At 59.2% G+C, this 16,645-nt stretch overlaps 1 protein-coding gene across 2 annotated transcripts in view; it reads right to left on the bottom strand.

Annotated features, from left to right (window-relative positions):
- PEPD (peptidase D) overlaps positions 1-15,589 on the bottom strand; it is a 114,424-nt gene extending 98,835 nt beyond the window's left edge. Inside the window, exons 1-3 of one of the 2 annotated variants that reach the window (XM_027079349.1) lie at positions 15,464-15,589; positions 6,814-6,997; positions 4,748-4,875 (exon numbers count right to left, since the gene is read on the bottom strand). In XM_027079349.1, coding sequence (XP_026935150.1) covers positions 4,748-4,875; positions 6,814-6,997; positions 15,464-15,480 — 329 coding nt within the window. In that variant the 5' untranslated portion in view covers positions 15,481-15,589. Of the gene's footprint in view, positions 1-4,747; positions 4,876-6,813; positions 6,998-12,594; positions 12,683-15,463 lie in introns of those variants that run through there. The other variant, XM_027079350.1, reaches the window with a different exon arrangement.
- Positions 15,590-16,645: the final 1,056 nt, after the last annotated feature.

A 16,645-nucleotide genomic window follows, 5' to 3' on the forward strand; every position in this document is an offset into this window, starting at 1 on the left:
GTAGGGAAGCCGACCCCACCCCAGAAACTCTTCCCTTCAAAAGGAAGGGGCAGCTCTGGCAGGAGAGAGGAGGGAGGGTGCCACTCAAAAGGGTTTGTGTCTTCAAGAAGGAGCCAGTGTCTGGGAACCCGGCCCACGCAGGCCTCTTTCACAGGCAGCTGGGCCCAGCATGCGACAGGGGAGGCCTTTCCCAGAACTCAGGGTCAGGGCAGGCACAGCGAGTGCCCACACCCCGCGCGGGCCCTCCTGTGAGAAGGAGACTCTCAATTAATGCCCACGGTGCAGACACGGTGGAGCCCTCTAGGAAATGAAATTTCCAAGCGCAGGTCTAGCTGGCAAGCTGGGGCTAATGAATAAGTAACAGGGCCAAATCACAGCCGTCACCATCCATCTCCAGCGGCCGGAGCTGCCCGCAGCCACGTACAACGCAGCGGCCTCTCCTCCGGCTCACCGCCCGGCACCCCGCACTTGCCCCAGAAGGAAGTCGGCAACCATGTCAAGGCTCTATTAGCTTGTTAGAGAAAAGCAGGGCTCTCCAAAGCTATGCAGGCGCCTGAACCTGGGCGGCGAGGCAGCACTTCCCAGAGAGGCCGGTGAGGAGAGCAGAGGTGATGGAGAGGAGGCCCGTGGGCAGCAGAGCCCGGGGAGAGGGGCCAAACGCCTCGCCAGGCCTCAGGCTGACCGGGGTCAGGCTCCCCGCAAACCGCCTGGGGTCAGAGCCAAAGGAATTCCCTTGGCCCTCCTCAGGAAGGCCTGCACCCCTCATCAGTGCCCGGGGCGCCTTCCCTAAAGACGGGGGAGCCGGGGCCAGGCCGTCAGGCTGGCTGAGGCAGCCTTCGTCCTGTGACCCAGCTGTGTGTATGGGGTGGGGGCAGTGACTGTGAAAAAGTACACCCCAAACACCCCACAGACACACCACCCCACAACCCTACACCACACACACACACACACACACACACACACACACACCCCAAACACCCCACAGACACACCACCCCACAACCCTACACCACACACACACACACACACACACACACACACACACCCAAACACCCCACAGACACACCACCCCACAACCCTACACCACACACACACACACACACACACACACACTCCACCCCGCCCACACACCACCCAGCACACACACTACACCACACCATACCCCAACAAACATACCCACACACATCACACATGCACACACACTGCAGACACATACACACGCACCACAGCACACATCAGCCCCCATCCCAGAAAGTGCAGTGCTCGGGGCCTCAGCTCTGGGGACAGCCCCTCCTCCCTACAAAGCCCAGGCCAGCCACACTGTCTCACGTTCCAAGCCCGAGGCCTCAGCCAGGGATGGGAGCAGAAAACCGCCAAGGCTCCAAAGGTTCTAGGAGGGTCGCCCAACCTGGCCCAAAGTTGCTCACCCTCTGTCAGTGCTGCAACTGCCCAAGGAGGCAATTTCCCACCTGCTTAGAGGACCCCAGACACCCCAGCAGCCAAAACTGCCATCAGCTGAGGCCGATTCTGACGCAAATGATGGGAAACACTCTCACATCAAAAAGACACCAGGGCTTCCCTGGTGGCGCAGTGGTTGAGAGTCCGCCTGCCGATGCAGGGGACACGGGTTCGTGCCCCGGTCTGGGAAGATCCCACGTGCCGCAGAGCGGCTGGGCCCGTGAGCCACGGCCACTGAGCCTGCGCGTCTGGAGCCTGTGCTCCGCAACGGAAGAGGCCACAACAGTGAGAGGCCCGCGTACAGCAAAAAAAAAAAAAAAAAAAGACACCAAACTTTTGTAAGCAAAGACCCCAAATAAAAACAAAATAGAAGCTCCCACACTCCTGTCCCCACAAAGGCCCGGGGTGAGGAACAGGCGGAGCACCAGGCTGCCCACGAGCCCCCGGCGTCTGCAGCCCTGACAACAGGACAGGCTGTTTACACGGAAAGCGGCAGATCTACAGACAGGGGTGTTGTTTCCCTGGATGACTTTGGACTGCAGTGTCTGCCAGATGGATTTTCAAAAGCCATCAGACAGAGACTCAGAAGGAAGCTGGGGAGCTGAAGGTCAAACGTTCAGTCCAGTGGGTCTGGACTGCAAAGGCCAGGTAATCCCATCAGCCTCGCTCCCGCCCTATTGATCATGAGCGTCTGGAAACAGCTACACACATCACATCTGGCTGCTCCCCACCTCCAGCCCCAGACAACCAACCCCTTCCACTGCCCTGTTCCCATCGTGCCTTCTCTCCCAAAGGCTTGGGACGTGGGGACTAGGGGAGGGTCACACCAGAGCAGAGGAAGGGAAAGGCCTGCCGGGGATGGGCACGGAGGGGAGCCAGGTCGGCAAGAGACAAGGGGCGAGCTATCTGCTGCAGAGCTGGAACGCCCGTTGGGACCAGCTTGCGTGGTCTGGCCTGCCCAGCGCATACATGGAGCCTTTCCAAGAGGGAGACCCACCTTACAGACCCATTTGTACCCTCCAAGGTCCGTACCAGACAATCAGCTGCCCTGGCAAAGCAGGGACAGACTAAATGAGAACTTTTTAACAGTGGCTCTAAAACCCAGCCGCGGTCAAAGTGCAGAACATCATTGCTGTATTATTGGAGATTATGCTCTAGAACAGCCAACCGATAACAGCTGCTCCCCGACCAATCAGGTCCTGGGTTTTAGACCCTCAAATCGGGACCTCCCTGGTGGTCCAGTGGTTAAGACTCTGCACTTCCACTGCAGGGGGCATGGGTTCCATCCCTGGTCAGGGACTAAGATCCCACATGCTGTGCAGCTTGGCCAAAACAAAACAAAAACCCTCAAGTCAAGTGCTGTTTGGCTCCCCAGATGATGGCTGTGAGGAGGCAGGGTGAGATTTGCTCAGCTTCCCCCAATGGAGTGTGCAGTCCCCCAGGCAGGGGCCACGCCCTGGAGGATGTCCACCCTGCCCCACGGACAGGCACTCCCTGACTTAGAGTTAGCTCTGCATAAGCAGCGGCAGCAGCAGTCAGAAGAGGGGACGCACTCAGAGCCCCTCCACACCTCCTGACAGAAACTCACCACCGTCCACGCCCACGTCTCACCGTGCTGCATCTCTGACTGCAGCGCTGCTGAGTAGTGGGCATCTCAGCACGCCCTGAGCCAAGAGGCGGGGCCACAGGGAGGCTGAGAGGGCAGCCAGGCCAAAGCCATGGGTGCCGCCCAGGCACAGGAGCCACTGGCAGGACGGGCTGAGGCTATAGCTCTGTGATCACCTCAAGGTGCGGGGAGGGCTCCGGGACAATCTCCTCACGGAGACCAGATCTAAACTCTCACCAGGAAAGTCCTCCAGCTACCAGGCTTTGTGACAAATCACCCTGACACGCAGCGGAGTAAAAAAGCATGTGTCATGTCCACGGACTCGGAAGGTCGGTGCTCGGAACAAAGCCCTGAGGGACTGGGGCTTGGAGTCACCCGCTCCAGCGGGCGGTGCTGGCTGTCAGCGGGGCCTCTGGTCCCTCCACGTGGGTGAGTTTGGGTTCCTCACTGAGTGGCGGCTGGGCTTGAGGAGCGAGAACCAGGTGGAAACCGTAGCACACTTCACAGTCTAGCCTCAGAGGTCACACGGTGACACGGCCACGTTCACGCATCGAGGCAGTCACCCGGGTCCTGGCTGAGCGCGGGAGGAGGGAAAAGGTTCCAGCTCTCCATAGGGAGTGGCCACAATACTGTGGACGTTACTAGCTGCCTGTCCCCAGCACCCTCGCCGCCCATTTCAGTGTCACAGATGTAACCACTCCACAGTGACCACCACTGTGACCACGATGTCACAGATGTAACCACAGACCCGCTCCCTGGAGAAGCCCGCTGAGCTGTGGGAGCCCTTCCCTGGCCCTCTGCACAGAGCAATGTCCCTGCAGCAGCCGGCTGCCTTATCATTCAAACCAGCCGCAGACCCACCAGCCTACCTGGTACTGAGTATTTTGGGCCCACGAGGCAGCAAAGGCTGCAACGTATACATTAGCCCAGAATAAGCACTCTCCTGGCAGAAACGACACGCTGGAAGGCGGCGAGCATTTGGCAGGATCCTCTGATCACCTCAAGCATCCCCAGTTAAGTACAGCTTCTGCCTCAGTGCCTCTGAGCAGGCAGGAACGGCTTCCGCGAGGGGTGGACAGGGCCAAGGGCCCTGAAGCTGGCAGGCACCACAGATGATGAGGGAGGCAGCCGCTCAGGCTCACCCAGGCCTCTGGCCTCACACTTCTCCCACAGCACGGCCCTAGAGCACGACCCTGTCTCCCAGGTGAGCCAGCTGAGGCAGGGCCTACATCCTGGGAGCCACAGAGCCTAGCCCAGAGGCCGGCAGGCGGGAGGCACACAGTAACGCCCTGCACTGCACGTCAGTGATGGGCTTCAGAGAAGGGCCCCAGGCTGCCCTCCCCACCACACCCAGGGAGGGGCTGCCTCCCAATGACCCAGGCCAAAGCCTCGGGCATCTTAACAAAGCTGGGAATCCGGAATTTCAAGATTAATAATTAATAGTACCTCCAAACAAACGTGACCGTGGTCTGTGTCTCCAGCTCTGACACTCCTTCCCAGCAAAGGGTAACAGGCTCTGGCCCAGAGTAGGCTGTTAGCGGGCCTGCTCACTAACCCTCCCCCTTGCTAATTCTGCCTCCCGCCCCCCGCCGCTTGACACCCACAGCCCAGGCCCTGCACCCACCCCCACCCCAGCCAGCCAGCAGTCAGCAGGCACGGTCACACGCCCCGGGGTGCTCCGTACTTTCCCATCCAGGTGGAATGGCTGGCAGGTAACCTGGGCACGAAGAGCGTCGACATCCCAGTGTCCACGTCCATCGTGCCGTAGCAGCCTGGCTCGGTGACACCGAAGGCCCAGTGAAAGAAGGACTCCTGTGGCGGGAACAAGGACCCAGGTCACCCCGTCAGCAGGACAGCAACGTGAGGTGCAAGGAGAGAGGTGGGGTATCTGACCGAGCGCTTTCCTCCCCGCACCCTGGAGAGTCAGCTCGGGCTCCCTGGCTCTCGGAGCCTGACCCCCAGCCTCACACCACCCTCCACCACAGCACTCTGCCCCCCTGCACCAGCTGCAGGCTGCCGTCCCCTCCTTCCTCCTGGCTGGCTGCTCAGACCCTGCTTCAGGCCCGTGCCCCAGCCCCACCTGCACCCCACCTCACCGGCCACCCGCGTCAGGTCCCAGACAGGGCAGGTTAAGACACGGGTGCCCAGGAGCACCACAGGTTCGCCTCCGCCTTGCCCGCACTCCCCTCCCTCCCCCCACCTCTCTGCTACCCCCACTGCCTGCAGGCAGGCAAGATGCCACCTTGACTTAGACGCCCAGGCCAGGCATCTGCTCAGAAACGGACTCCTCCGTTTAGGACTTCTTCCTTCCTTCTCCCACCCCCGGGGCAGCTGATGACTTCAGTGTTTAGCATTAAACACGGAGCTAAAATAGCGTTACAAAGGTATGAAGCGGAGGAGGCGCTCTTCTAAAATTAATCTTGCATAGCACCAGTAAGAGAGCCAACAGCTGAGTTTAGGAGATCGGTTTTTAAGCCACAGACTATGGAAACCTCAAGAAGCATCAAGACTAGTCCGAGAAAACCTATTTAGACCCGCACGTCTCCAGCAACAGGGACGGCAGGCTTGCAGCTGCAAGAACGGCGCGGCAGAGGGAAGCCCTGCAGGAGGAGGTGCTTTCCACGGAAAACACTGGGCCGTGGCTCCCGGCAGTGGATCTCTGCCCGTGCCCTGCGGGGTGGACGCTGTCCAGCTGCAGAGGCCACGCCTTACCACCCGCTCTCCACACTTAGCTACCCTCTGGTTCCCCTGCCTCCTCCCTGACCCGGATGCTGGACGCCCATGTCCTCTCGGCTCTGCCTGCCCCTGGGGAGTTCCCAGCGCATCAGACCTCCAGTCAGGGCAGCGCAGGGAGGAGAGGAGAGCGCTGGACTTGGGGTCGGGAGATGGGTTCTAAATAATCCCAGCTCCACCTCTAGCAAGTCATTTTCCTCTGAGCCTGTTTCTTCATCTGTAAAGTGGGGCCGGCTCAGGGCCCTCCTGGCTTTCTGGGTGAGCTCCTCTGTCCAGTGTCCTCGTTCTCGTTCCTGGGAACCGAGTGATGCCAGTGATTCTCAGCTGAGGCCACCACATCCAAGCTGGCTTCCTGCAGCTGGGCCACCCGCTGCCCCACAGGGTTCCAGAACCTCGAGGAGCCCCTGGACCACTCCCCAGAGGAGGAAACCAAACCCCAGTGAGGGTCACAGGGTCGGCACCGGCCAAGCCGGGACCAATGCCCGGGCTGCCGACTCCTGCTCAGACCCTGCTCACATGCCTCCTCCCAGGACCTCTGCAGCCCCCGTCCTCCTTGCTGTGGCAGAATCTGGCCCCAGGAACTCAGCCCGCCCCATCTGCACCTCTCCCGGGCCAGGGAAGGCTGCCCAGCCCGCCCTCTGAGGTCCAATCCTGTGGATACTACCCCCGAGCCCAGAAAGCCCATCCCAAGCTCCACCAGTCAGAATTCATGCCGGCCTTCAGGGCTCACACCAAATACTGCCTCCTCCACGAAGCCTTGCCTGCTTGCTCTCCCAGGAGCATCGTCTCTCCAGACTCTGACCTGAGAGAGCTGAGGCTGGCTGGCGACAGCCCTGACCCCTACAGAGGGGGCTCCCTGGGGACCCAAGCCTCGGCCTGCTTTCAGAGAGCCTCTTCAGGGTCCCCCAGGGGGCAGAGCTGCCCAGGCCCACCAGGCCTGATGCTGGAGGAGGGCAGACAGCCCACAGCGGGCCTAGTGCACACTCAGAGATGTGGGAGGCTGCCGGCTGGGCTCACCTGGCGGAAGACGACCCCGGTGTCGGTGCAGTAGCGCTGAGTCTCCTCCCCTCCCTGCAGCACCACGACAGAGCCAGCCTGCACCGCCGGGTTCTTTCGCAGACGCTCACACAGGCGCCGCCTGTTCAGGGCAAAGAGCGCCAGCGGCACCTTCAGGGTTTCGTTCCCCAGCCAAAATGAGGGTCTGCAAAGACACAAGCACACGCCGCCACGCAGGCTTCTGTTAGCATCACCAGGCGCGTCCCCCACCCAGAGGCAGGGCCCCCATTAGCACGTGGCAAGCCGGTCCAAGCTCAGCCTGCCCGTGACCTAGAAACAGCCCCTCACTGGGCCGCCGGAGGACCACGGGGGCTTGTCAACCACACCCTCCCCTCCTGTCCCTGGGCACTGGACCACAAGCGGGGAGGAGAGGCAGCTGGGTCTGTGTGACTGGTAGACGGGTGCAGCTCACGGAAGGAAAGTCTGCAGTGGTGTGCAGACACACCCCCAACCCCCAATTCCAGCCCTCAAGGAGCTTCCCATCCACGCGAGATCTGGCCCAGACGACACTGGATCCCCGCCCATGTGTCTGCAGGCCGCCATCCTCTCTGCAAGTCACAGACCCAGCAGCCTGGCCTGTTCCTCACCTGAGCCGGGACACCCACCTGTCCCCAACACATACACAACACACACACACACACGCCCAGGGCATGCAGCACCAGGCCCTAAGCTGAGCCAGGCTCGCAGGTGCCACACGAGCAAGGAGGAGGCACAACACGGTGCACCCGGAGCGGCAGCCCTCGGGGTGCTGGCCCTGAGGACGGCGGGCAGCAGGCACTGAAGGCCAGGCGGAGCCAGGCCTGGCACAGCAGGCGGGTATCCCTCCTCACGCCCACACTGGCTTCCCTTTTCACTGAGAAAACACCCCCTATCCTCCTAGCACCCACTCTCCAGACCCCTCCTCCTTGGGCCCCTCTAGACAGCTGCTCCCACCCGAGGCTGCCCCTCCACCTGGGCATGGCCTGCCCCACCCCTCGCCTTTCTCCCCACCCCCGCCCAAGTTGCTCCAGCATCAATTTTCCCCTCTCAGGACCATTCTCAGCATCCAGACATACAGGACCCTCACCCGGCTTGAAAATAAATAGATAAAAGCACTCCCCTTGACCCCCGTGCTCGCCAGCCGTCTGTTTCTCTCTCCCTTTGCAATAAATATGCTCTGAAGAGTCACCCAGCCCATCCCCGTGTCCTGGCCGCCCGTGCTCTCCTCAATCCACGCCAGCAGACCTTGGCCCACCCCCTCCTGCACTACAGCCCCTGCCAGGCCACAATGGCCCCGTGCTCCTGAATCTGCAGGTGGCTTCCCAGTCCTCAGGGGGCCTCGGTGCCCAGGACACTGGAGGCCACGCTCTCTGCTGAAACCCGGCCCCGCACCGGCCCCTCCGGGACCCCCTCCGTCCTCAGCTCACCTCCAAGCTGGAGCCCAGACCATGTGGCTCATCCCCATCTCCCACCCGGACAACTGCAGGATCCTTAGCTGCTCCCGGCCCCAGCCTCTGCCACAGCCTGGTCTGCACCCACCCAGAGGGACCCTTGAAAAGTGGCAATCCCAGCAGGCATTACCCTGCTCAACCCCTCCCCGCCTTCTACTGCCCTTACAACATGGTGCAGACTTACTCTCAGCCACAGGCGCTGAGGGGAGCCGCACAGGCATCCCACCCTTCCCTGACCTGCGAGGACGCTCCCACTGGGGGCCTCCACTGCTGCTGTTCCCTGTGAGGAATGCTCTCTCCCAGGGCCTACCAGGCTCACATTCTTGCTTTACCCAGGCCTCTGGAGAAATGCTCCCCCTTCCCGGGAGCTTTTCCGATAACCCCATCCAAACCTATCCGCTACTCTCTTCCCACCTCTCTAGAACCAGCATCGCTGCCCAACAGTATATATTCACTTGCTTGTTGTCTCCCCGGGTAAAGTGTAAGGTCTGTGAGGGCAGGGACCTTGCCTCCTTCCCGGCACCTAAAATAGTGCCATGTGAATGACTAAACAAAGGAAGGAAGTGCAGTCGTAGCAAGCGGGCCGGGGGCCAGCAGTCAGGCAGTGGGTGTGACGTGTGTTCGAGGGAGGCCCTGCAGGCTCTCTGGCCCGCAGGCAGCAGGCATGGAGGTCCAAGAGGGGAGGGACAGCCCAGAGCTGGTGCAAGGGAGGGGGCTCTGCCTGGGGCTGCAGTGAGAGTTGGGCAGATGGCACCTGCCCTCACGGCCCCGGGGCACCTCCCACACTCACCTGGCCATGGGACCCTCAGAGGAAGGTGACACCTCCTGCACGTCTTGGCTCCAATGGTACTTTCTCAGGATGGCTTTCCCTGGCTTCCCTCTCTAACCTTGCATCTCTCTCCCCGGCCTGTCCCCCCACTTAGCCCTGGGCCAGGCTTCCCCCACTCGTGTCTCCAAATCCACTCTCCCACTCTGTCCAGGCCTGGCCCACGAGGACCTCGTTAGCTCCAGGAGGATTTGGTGACTGGGAGGCAGAGCAAGAGGCTGGAGAGTGGGAAGAGATGGCGGAGGACAGAGAATCCATTCCCGGCTCCCTTCCTGGGGAAACCTGGAGCTACAAAGGCCACTCATTCTCCCCCCGCCCAGCCTGCCCACGGCTGTGTAAGCCCACCCTGCATTACACTCTCTTCAGTCACCCCTCGGACTGAGGCTCGTCCAAGTCCCTGCTGAAAGGACGCGTTCACTCTCCGACATAAATGTGTCCTGGTGCTTGCTGGTGAGGTCCGCCTCTGTCCACTAGAATGGAAAGCCCATGAACAGAGAGATCTGGGTCTGCTCTGGTCCCTGCCGCCCCGTGCTAGCACTATGTTTAGCACACAGCAAGTACTCAATAAATACCTGCTGAGTGAACAACTGTCACAAGGTGCGGCCACCCACATAGCTGTGCGAAGTTGCCACATCAGCCCCAGAGGGGCAGGAAGCAGAACCCTTGGGCCGGCCTGGCCAGGAAGGGTGGAGGGGTCTTGCCCACCCCGCACATGCTGACAGGACTATAGCCTCCCTGCTGTCCCCCTTCCCGGGCATGGGCCCCACTCACCCTCCTGGGCGGGTGGACACAAGAAGCCAGGGCTTCCTCTAAGCCGTGCCACTTGCTTGCCACGCTCAGCCACAAGGATGAAAGGACAGAGGTGACAGCTCACAAACACGCCAGCGCCCCAGCTGGCCGTGCTATCAGGAACTGAAAGTGCAGCCACCAACACCCGTGCACAGAGTCCCCCAAGCTCCCTCCCATTCTTTCCCCTCACTCAGCAAAGCCCATGGAGGGGCTGGGCTCAGGGAAGAGCCTCGTCTCTACAGACTCCCAGCGGCCCAGAGTGAACAGCACCAAGGCACTGCTGCAGATGGCCTCGGCCAAAGGTGCCTAGACCCATGCAGACTCAACAGCACAACTGCCTGAAAGTGCCCAGCCTCGGCCGGCGGCCTGCACAGCCCCACCCACCTCATCCCCCCCACCACCCCCATGCCTCACGCCCCACACACGTTCTTCCTTAAACACACCAGCTACCGGGTCCACCTGGACTGCCACCACGTCCCCACCTGGAAGGCTCTCAGAAGGGCTGGGCTTTGTCTTATCCAGAACCTTCTGAGAGACCTAAATTCCTCAGGGCACCCAGACAGGACCTTTGTGGCCCAAGGGCCAAGCAGCCCAGGTCAAGACAGGAAACTCAATACGCTCCCCCCTCCTGTGAGCATCAGCTGCTCCTGCAAAATCTGCAACACTATCTAGTCGTCCATGGGCTCAGCCGGAACAGAGGAAGGCAGCCTGGCCAGAGCCCCCAGGCACGCCGACGGCTGCAGTCATTCATCACGGCAGGGTACCCCAGAATCAAGGTTTATAGAGACATGCCCTTTGATTTCTCATGACATAAACCAACCCCTCAGAGAGAATGCTGGGCCCAGAGCCATCGCAGGTGGCTTCGCCCTGCAAGTTCAGCAAAAGCAGCACCCATAAAACATCCCCAACTGGTTTCTGCTGGAGCTTTTGCTAACTGGCACCCGGAATCTAAAAGGCAAAAGCCAGGTCGTCCCCGAGTCCAAGTATAAATAAGGCACTTTACTGCAGGCAGCCAAGGGCACAGGCAACGCCCGGGGAAGACCGCAGGGACTGGCAGACGAGGGCTCCAGGGTATCAAAGAGACACACAGAACAAGCTCCAGCCCCCAGGGGCCAGCCCACCCCCTGCCAACTGCTAGAGCCCAGGACACGGCCAGTGACCAGCCCCCACGGGAGGTGTGATACCACTGCTCCAAAACTCTCCCGTCCCCCAGATCAGCACTGAGTCAGCCCCTCCTTTGACCTCAACGGCCACCTGCAGGGTTCTCACCCAAGGGATTCATGCATAGTGTTCAGGGAGTCCACCTACTTGGATGGGAAAAAAAATTATATCTTTAGTTTTTCTAACCTCACCTTTAAATTAACATTTTCTTCAATTATTAATGTAAGCAACAAACCACAACAGTATCGGCAGTGTGTGAATCTGTCACCAACAGAAATCCGAGGTATTTTCATGTCACCTTACTGATGTCACAGTACCTCAAAATACCACTTTTACTCATCACTACTTCAACACTGAGGTGGTTCTTAGACCTGCTGCTTTTATTATTTAATGTATAAAGAAGCATATACTACTATACCACAAATTTATTTCTTAACATCTTTATAACTGTATTTCCATATAATTGGTTTTCCCTGTAATCCTCTGTATTTTATTTCGTCGCGCTGAGAGTCATGTAAAGGTCTCACGGATGCCCATGGGGTCCACAGCACAGACAAGGACAAGATCCCTGCACTAGGATGGGACACCACTTCTGGATGGGGCCATGCTGCTAAGCTTCCGGCAAGAGAGGCCAGTCAAGGACCGCCTGCTTCCTTGGCCATAGCCTCCAGCTCAGGCCAGGCACCGAGCCCACCGAGCCCTCCGGCTGCCTGTCAGCAGGGCCAGACCGCTCACCCTGGCTGCAGGGGCCTCACGGCAGCTGGTCAGCATCTCCCACCCTGCCTACCTTTCTCCTGAGGAGGGTCGGGGGGCTAAGCACACACAGGGACCTGTGTGGAGTCAGACCAGGCCTGGGGAAGGGCATGGGAAGGCAAAGGGGCACTCGGTGGCCAGCCTGCCTCCCACAGACCCACCCCTCCCCCCAGCCCCCAAGGTCAACCCAATGCGTCTTCTCCAAGAGCACCAGGTTCATATCAGGGTGGGGACGGGCTCTGATCCAGAACCTGGCTCCTCCAGATACTTGCCCTCCAGAAATGCTGACTCCAGCGTGAACTATGACCCCACAGGCACACACTCAGGGCAGCTCACCTGCTGCTTATCACCGGGCAAAAGCCCTCTGGGCAGCAGCTCCCTGAGCGTCACTCAGTTAAAGAATTAAAGATACTCCTTCAGAGATATGGGGATATATGTTTATGTAGAGCTGATTCACTTTGTTATACAGCAGAAACTAACACACCATTGTAAAGCAGTTATACTCCAATAAAGGTGTTTTTAAAAAAAAAAAAAAGATACTCCTTCACCCTATTCAGAGTTCTGTTCCCACTCCCACCCACAGCTCCCTTCGTCAATCACTGAGGGCTCCGTGCAAAGCAGGATGGCATGTCGGACTAGTAAAGTAAATCCTCCTCTTATTCATTAGGCACCGTGTCACCTAGCACCAATCACTGGGCGGCCACAGGGCCCTGGAGACACAAACTGAACTGGTCCCTGGGCTCCAAGGATGCCGGAGAGACATGAAGGGGAGCAACCTCTCACCCAACCGTGATAGGCAGGAGTGCAGATGAAGAAGAGCATCCTCCTGCCAGTGGGAAAAACTGGGATTCTCTGGAATATTGAGCAGGAAGCCTTGACTGGAGGTCAGGAGGGAGGGGGGTCAGGAAAGGCTTCTAGGAGGAGGAACCATCTGAGCTGAATCTGCAAGTATGTGAACAACATGTCAGAGGATGAGGACTCTCCAGGGCCAGCCGGTGAGTGGGCAAAGGGAGGTGGAGAAAGGAAAAAGCCATGTGGGGGAGCCGATGCAGCAGGTCTGGCAACAGCAGAGAAGTCTCATCTCTGTCCATGGGAAGCTCGAGGCATGACTCAAGGAGAAGGCAGGGCTCCCTCCCACCAAGTGATATTGGATTAGGGGAGGGGCTGGAGACGACCTCACGGCAGACTCTCTGGGGGCTGTGGGACCCTCTGTCTCAAACTTGAAGTCCCTGCCCAGGCTGGCAGGACAGAGCAGGATCAGCCCTTAAACACCCCCCAGAAGAGCTTCTGAAGTTTCTAGTTGAATCTGAGATACCAGCTTAGGGCTTCCACTACTCCCCCCATCACGTGGAGCACACTCCAAGCACCCAGGCCTCCCTGAGCCCAGGGTCTAGAAGGACTCTCCAGGCAACCAAATCCAACTCCTGGGGAGCCTGTGGCTGTGACTTGACGGTATGGCGCCTCATTATGCCTGACACTCTCATCTGTCCTGTGTATGCAGCTGGGCACCGAGCTTTGCTGGAAACACACTGGCAGCCTCTTCCACTTAAAGAATCTGCTGGGCTCTAAGTGTCCAGCAGGGTAACCCATACCAGCCTGGGACGGCTCTTGCCAAGCAGATCCTGCCAATCTCTGGAAGCTGCCTGCACCTGTCAGGTCTCCCTTCCGATTACACACCTCTCCAAGGCCTCTGTCACTCAGTTTTCCTGCTCCATGGCCCAGAGAATCAGTTTTGCTATAAGCGCCCTCCTTCCAGGATTCAGCCAGCTCTAGACTCACGCCCATCCAATCACCAGCCTGGCTCCCTGTCTCTTCAGGAGAGCAGCAGACCTCAAGCCAGCATGGAGCCCTGAATCCAAATGCAGCCCCTGGAACTCCCTGTGACCACCTGGTGGCCCAGATATAGGGGTAACTGACCCACATCTGGGCACTGGCCTACACCTACTGCTCACTCTGCTCTTTAAGACAGGGTCACAGCGTTTCCCTGGTGGCGCAGTGGTTGAGAGTCCACCTGCCAATGCAGGGGACACGGGTTCGTGCCCCGGTCCGTGAAGATCCCACATGCCGCGGAGCGGCTAGGCCCGTGAGCCGTGGCCGCTGAGCCTGCGCGTCTGGAGCCTGTGCTCCGCAATTGGAGAGGCCACAACAGTGAGAGGCCCGCATATCGCAAAAAAAAAAAAAAAACAAGACAGGGTCACAGGCTGGGTTCAAGGATCTGGCCCTAGATTCCTTGACACTCATCTGGGACTTTGCAAGCATAGCTCTCTGCCTCAGGGGTGCTCAAGGACTAGCACAAATATCATCCAGGGAGTGAAGCCTACCCACACTCTCCTCTGAGCTCAGAATCCATGCCCGTCAATGGCACACACCAAGACTAGAGGCATGACACCTACCCCAGTGGCCCATGAACACGTAAGGGTAGGCCCAGTACTGTTCCTGGAATACAGCAGGTGCCTATTAAGTGCTTGATTTGCATGTCCTAAGCTCTCCCAACCTTGGAGTTGGGGGCCAACTGAGGGGGCCATTTTCTGTTGCCACTCTCCCTACCTTCCAAAAAGAGAGATGCATTTAGTCCCAGTTCCCCCATTCTGATCTCATTTCCAGCCTGGCATCTGGGGCACTGCCCTCTCTCTACCACTCCCCTTCCCAGCCCCCAGCATCTCCAGGCCCAAATGCCGCTCCCATAATTGGCCCTTGCCCTGAACTCATATATAGCCCAGGGGATAGTCTTCTCAAAAGCAGATCTGAGCAGATTAAAAACCCTTGGAAGTTTCCAGTCCCTTAGGACAAAGTCCGGAAAAGCCAGCTGGGACACTGCCCTCCAGCACAGGGACACGCTCCACTGTCCCTCGTCCCCAGAACACTCTGAACTCTCAACCTTTGTTCAGATGTTCCTTCATCAGGGACACTCCCCAACGCTTCAGTGAGCCCACCTGTCCACATCTCCTGCCACTAGGACCATTCAGCATTCTTTCATTCAGCAGAATTTATGAAGCATCTACTACGTGCAAGACAGGTACTAACAATGTCCAGGAGCACACGAGACAAAGGCCCTGACCTCACACTTTAAATGGAGAGAAGACAAGAAACGAGTTGTTTCTTTTTTTGTTGTTATGTACTATATAATTTACCAGGTGGTGATAAGAGTAGGATAGGTGCTTAGGGAAGTCTTCTCTGAGAAGAACTTAGGAAGAACTTCTCTGAGAAGTTCCATCTGGCCCTGAAGGAAGAGGAGAAGTGCCCCGCTAGGGAGGGGATTCCACGCCCATCTCAAACGCTGCCTCCTCCCGAGGGCCCCCAGGTCCCCAGCGCCCTGGCAACGCAGTCTTCCCATCTGAGGGTCGTGACCGTGAATGTGCGCGTGGACCCCACCTCGGCCGCACAGTGGGGACTCCACACGCGCGAGTGGGGCCTGAACGCCACTGCGGCCCCGAGGGAAGTGGGCAGTGGCCAGGGAGCTGACTCGGACGCGCAGCCAGACGCCCCGCGCTGGACGCCCAACCCGCGCGAAGAAGCGCGCTGCCCGCGGCCACACTGCACGCCCGGCGGGGACGCGGCCCTGCAACGGGGCTGTCAGCCACTGTCCAGCCGGGAGGCCCAAGCCCCCGCTCCGCGCCGCCATGCAAGGGCCGGGGACAGCAACAGCACTCACCCGGTGGCCGCCGCCATGCTTGCCCAGCTCCAGCGTCACGTGAAGTGAGGCGTCAGCTGAGCCCCACCGGGTCCCACTTCGCGGGGCGGGGCCTGGGCGGGGCCAGGAGCCATTGCCCCGCCTCCTCTAGTGGAAAGGCTCCGCAGGACCCGGAGGGGCGGAGCCCTGAAGGAGGAGATGAATCTATCTACTCGCCGGCCCCCGGCTGCAGGCGAGGGGCGGGGCTCGGGTGGAGGCAGAGGCCTTTCCAGAATAGGAGGGAACTTCCCGGCGCAGTGGATACCTTGATTCTGACCCTGACCTGGCGTCCCAGCCTGCCCAGGGGAAGGACACCTTGGGAGAGGGAGCCTCTGACCCAGTCAAGGGACGGGGCAGAGGTGACAGCTGTTGTTTAAGAAGGGAAATGGCTGGAGCAAAGGCCAGGGCAATTGGAATAAACTAAAAGTTCAGTGTCCAGGAGGGGGGTGTGGGAGTGAGAGGTGCAGCCTCAGAGGTAAGCAAGGGTCAGATCTTGCACCGCCTTGAATATGGGGATGGGGAGTTAGGTCTGTTGGGCCCTTTCCAAGCTCCTTCAACTGCAGAATGGAGAAGGACCTGGGGACAGGGAGGCCAGTGAGGAGGGCTGGGGAGAAGTGGGCACAGGGAGGGCACAGTTCAGAAGAACTGTGGGCATCCCCCTCTGCCCTGCTGGGTACTCTTGTTGGGTGCAGTGTCCTCCAGAAGGCTGGGGAGTGGGACAGGAAGGGTGGTGGTAAGTAGATATTCCAGGGGAGCTCCCTGTGTTGCCGGTGCCTTAGAATAATAGTAATACTAACAGGTACGGGGCACTCAGTGTGCCCCAGTGCTTTACAAATGTCAGTTCACTGAATCCTCACAATAGCCCTGTGAGGTAGGCTCTGTCCTTAATGCCATTTTACAGATGAGGAAACCGAGGCCCAGAGAGGTGGATAACTCACCTGAGTTCACACAGGGGCTGACCTCATGCAGTAGTGAGTTGGTAGTGATTCACACTGGCTCAGTAAAGGAAGGGGCCCCAGGGCTGATGGGAGAGGTTACCCCTTGAGTCCCAGCCCCCACGAGGGTTATGCAGATGTGTGTGGACAGGATGTGAGGCCCAGCACGTGCCCATGGGCTTCTTTACCCCACCCCCAGCTATCTCACAGCTAGAAGTAGCTTCTCTTT

The sequence above is a fragment of the Aethalodelphis obliquidens genome, unplaced genomic scaffold (assembly GCF_003676395.1).
Source record: "Aethalodelphis obliquidens isolate GAN/ISIS:26980383/991018 unplaced genomic scaffold, ASM367639v1 scaffold43, whole genome shotgun sequence".
Taxonomy (NCBI): Eukaryota; Metazoa; Chordata; class Mammalia; order Artiodactyla; family Delphinidae; genus Aethalodelphis; species Aethalodelphis obliquidens.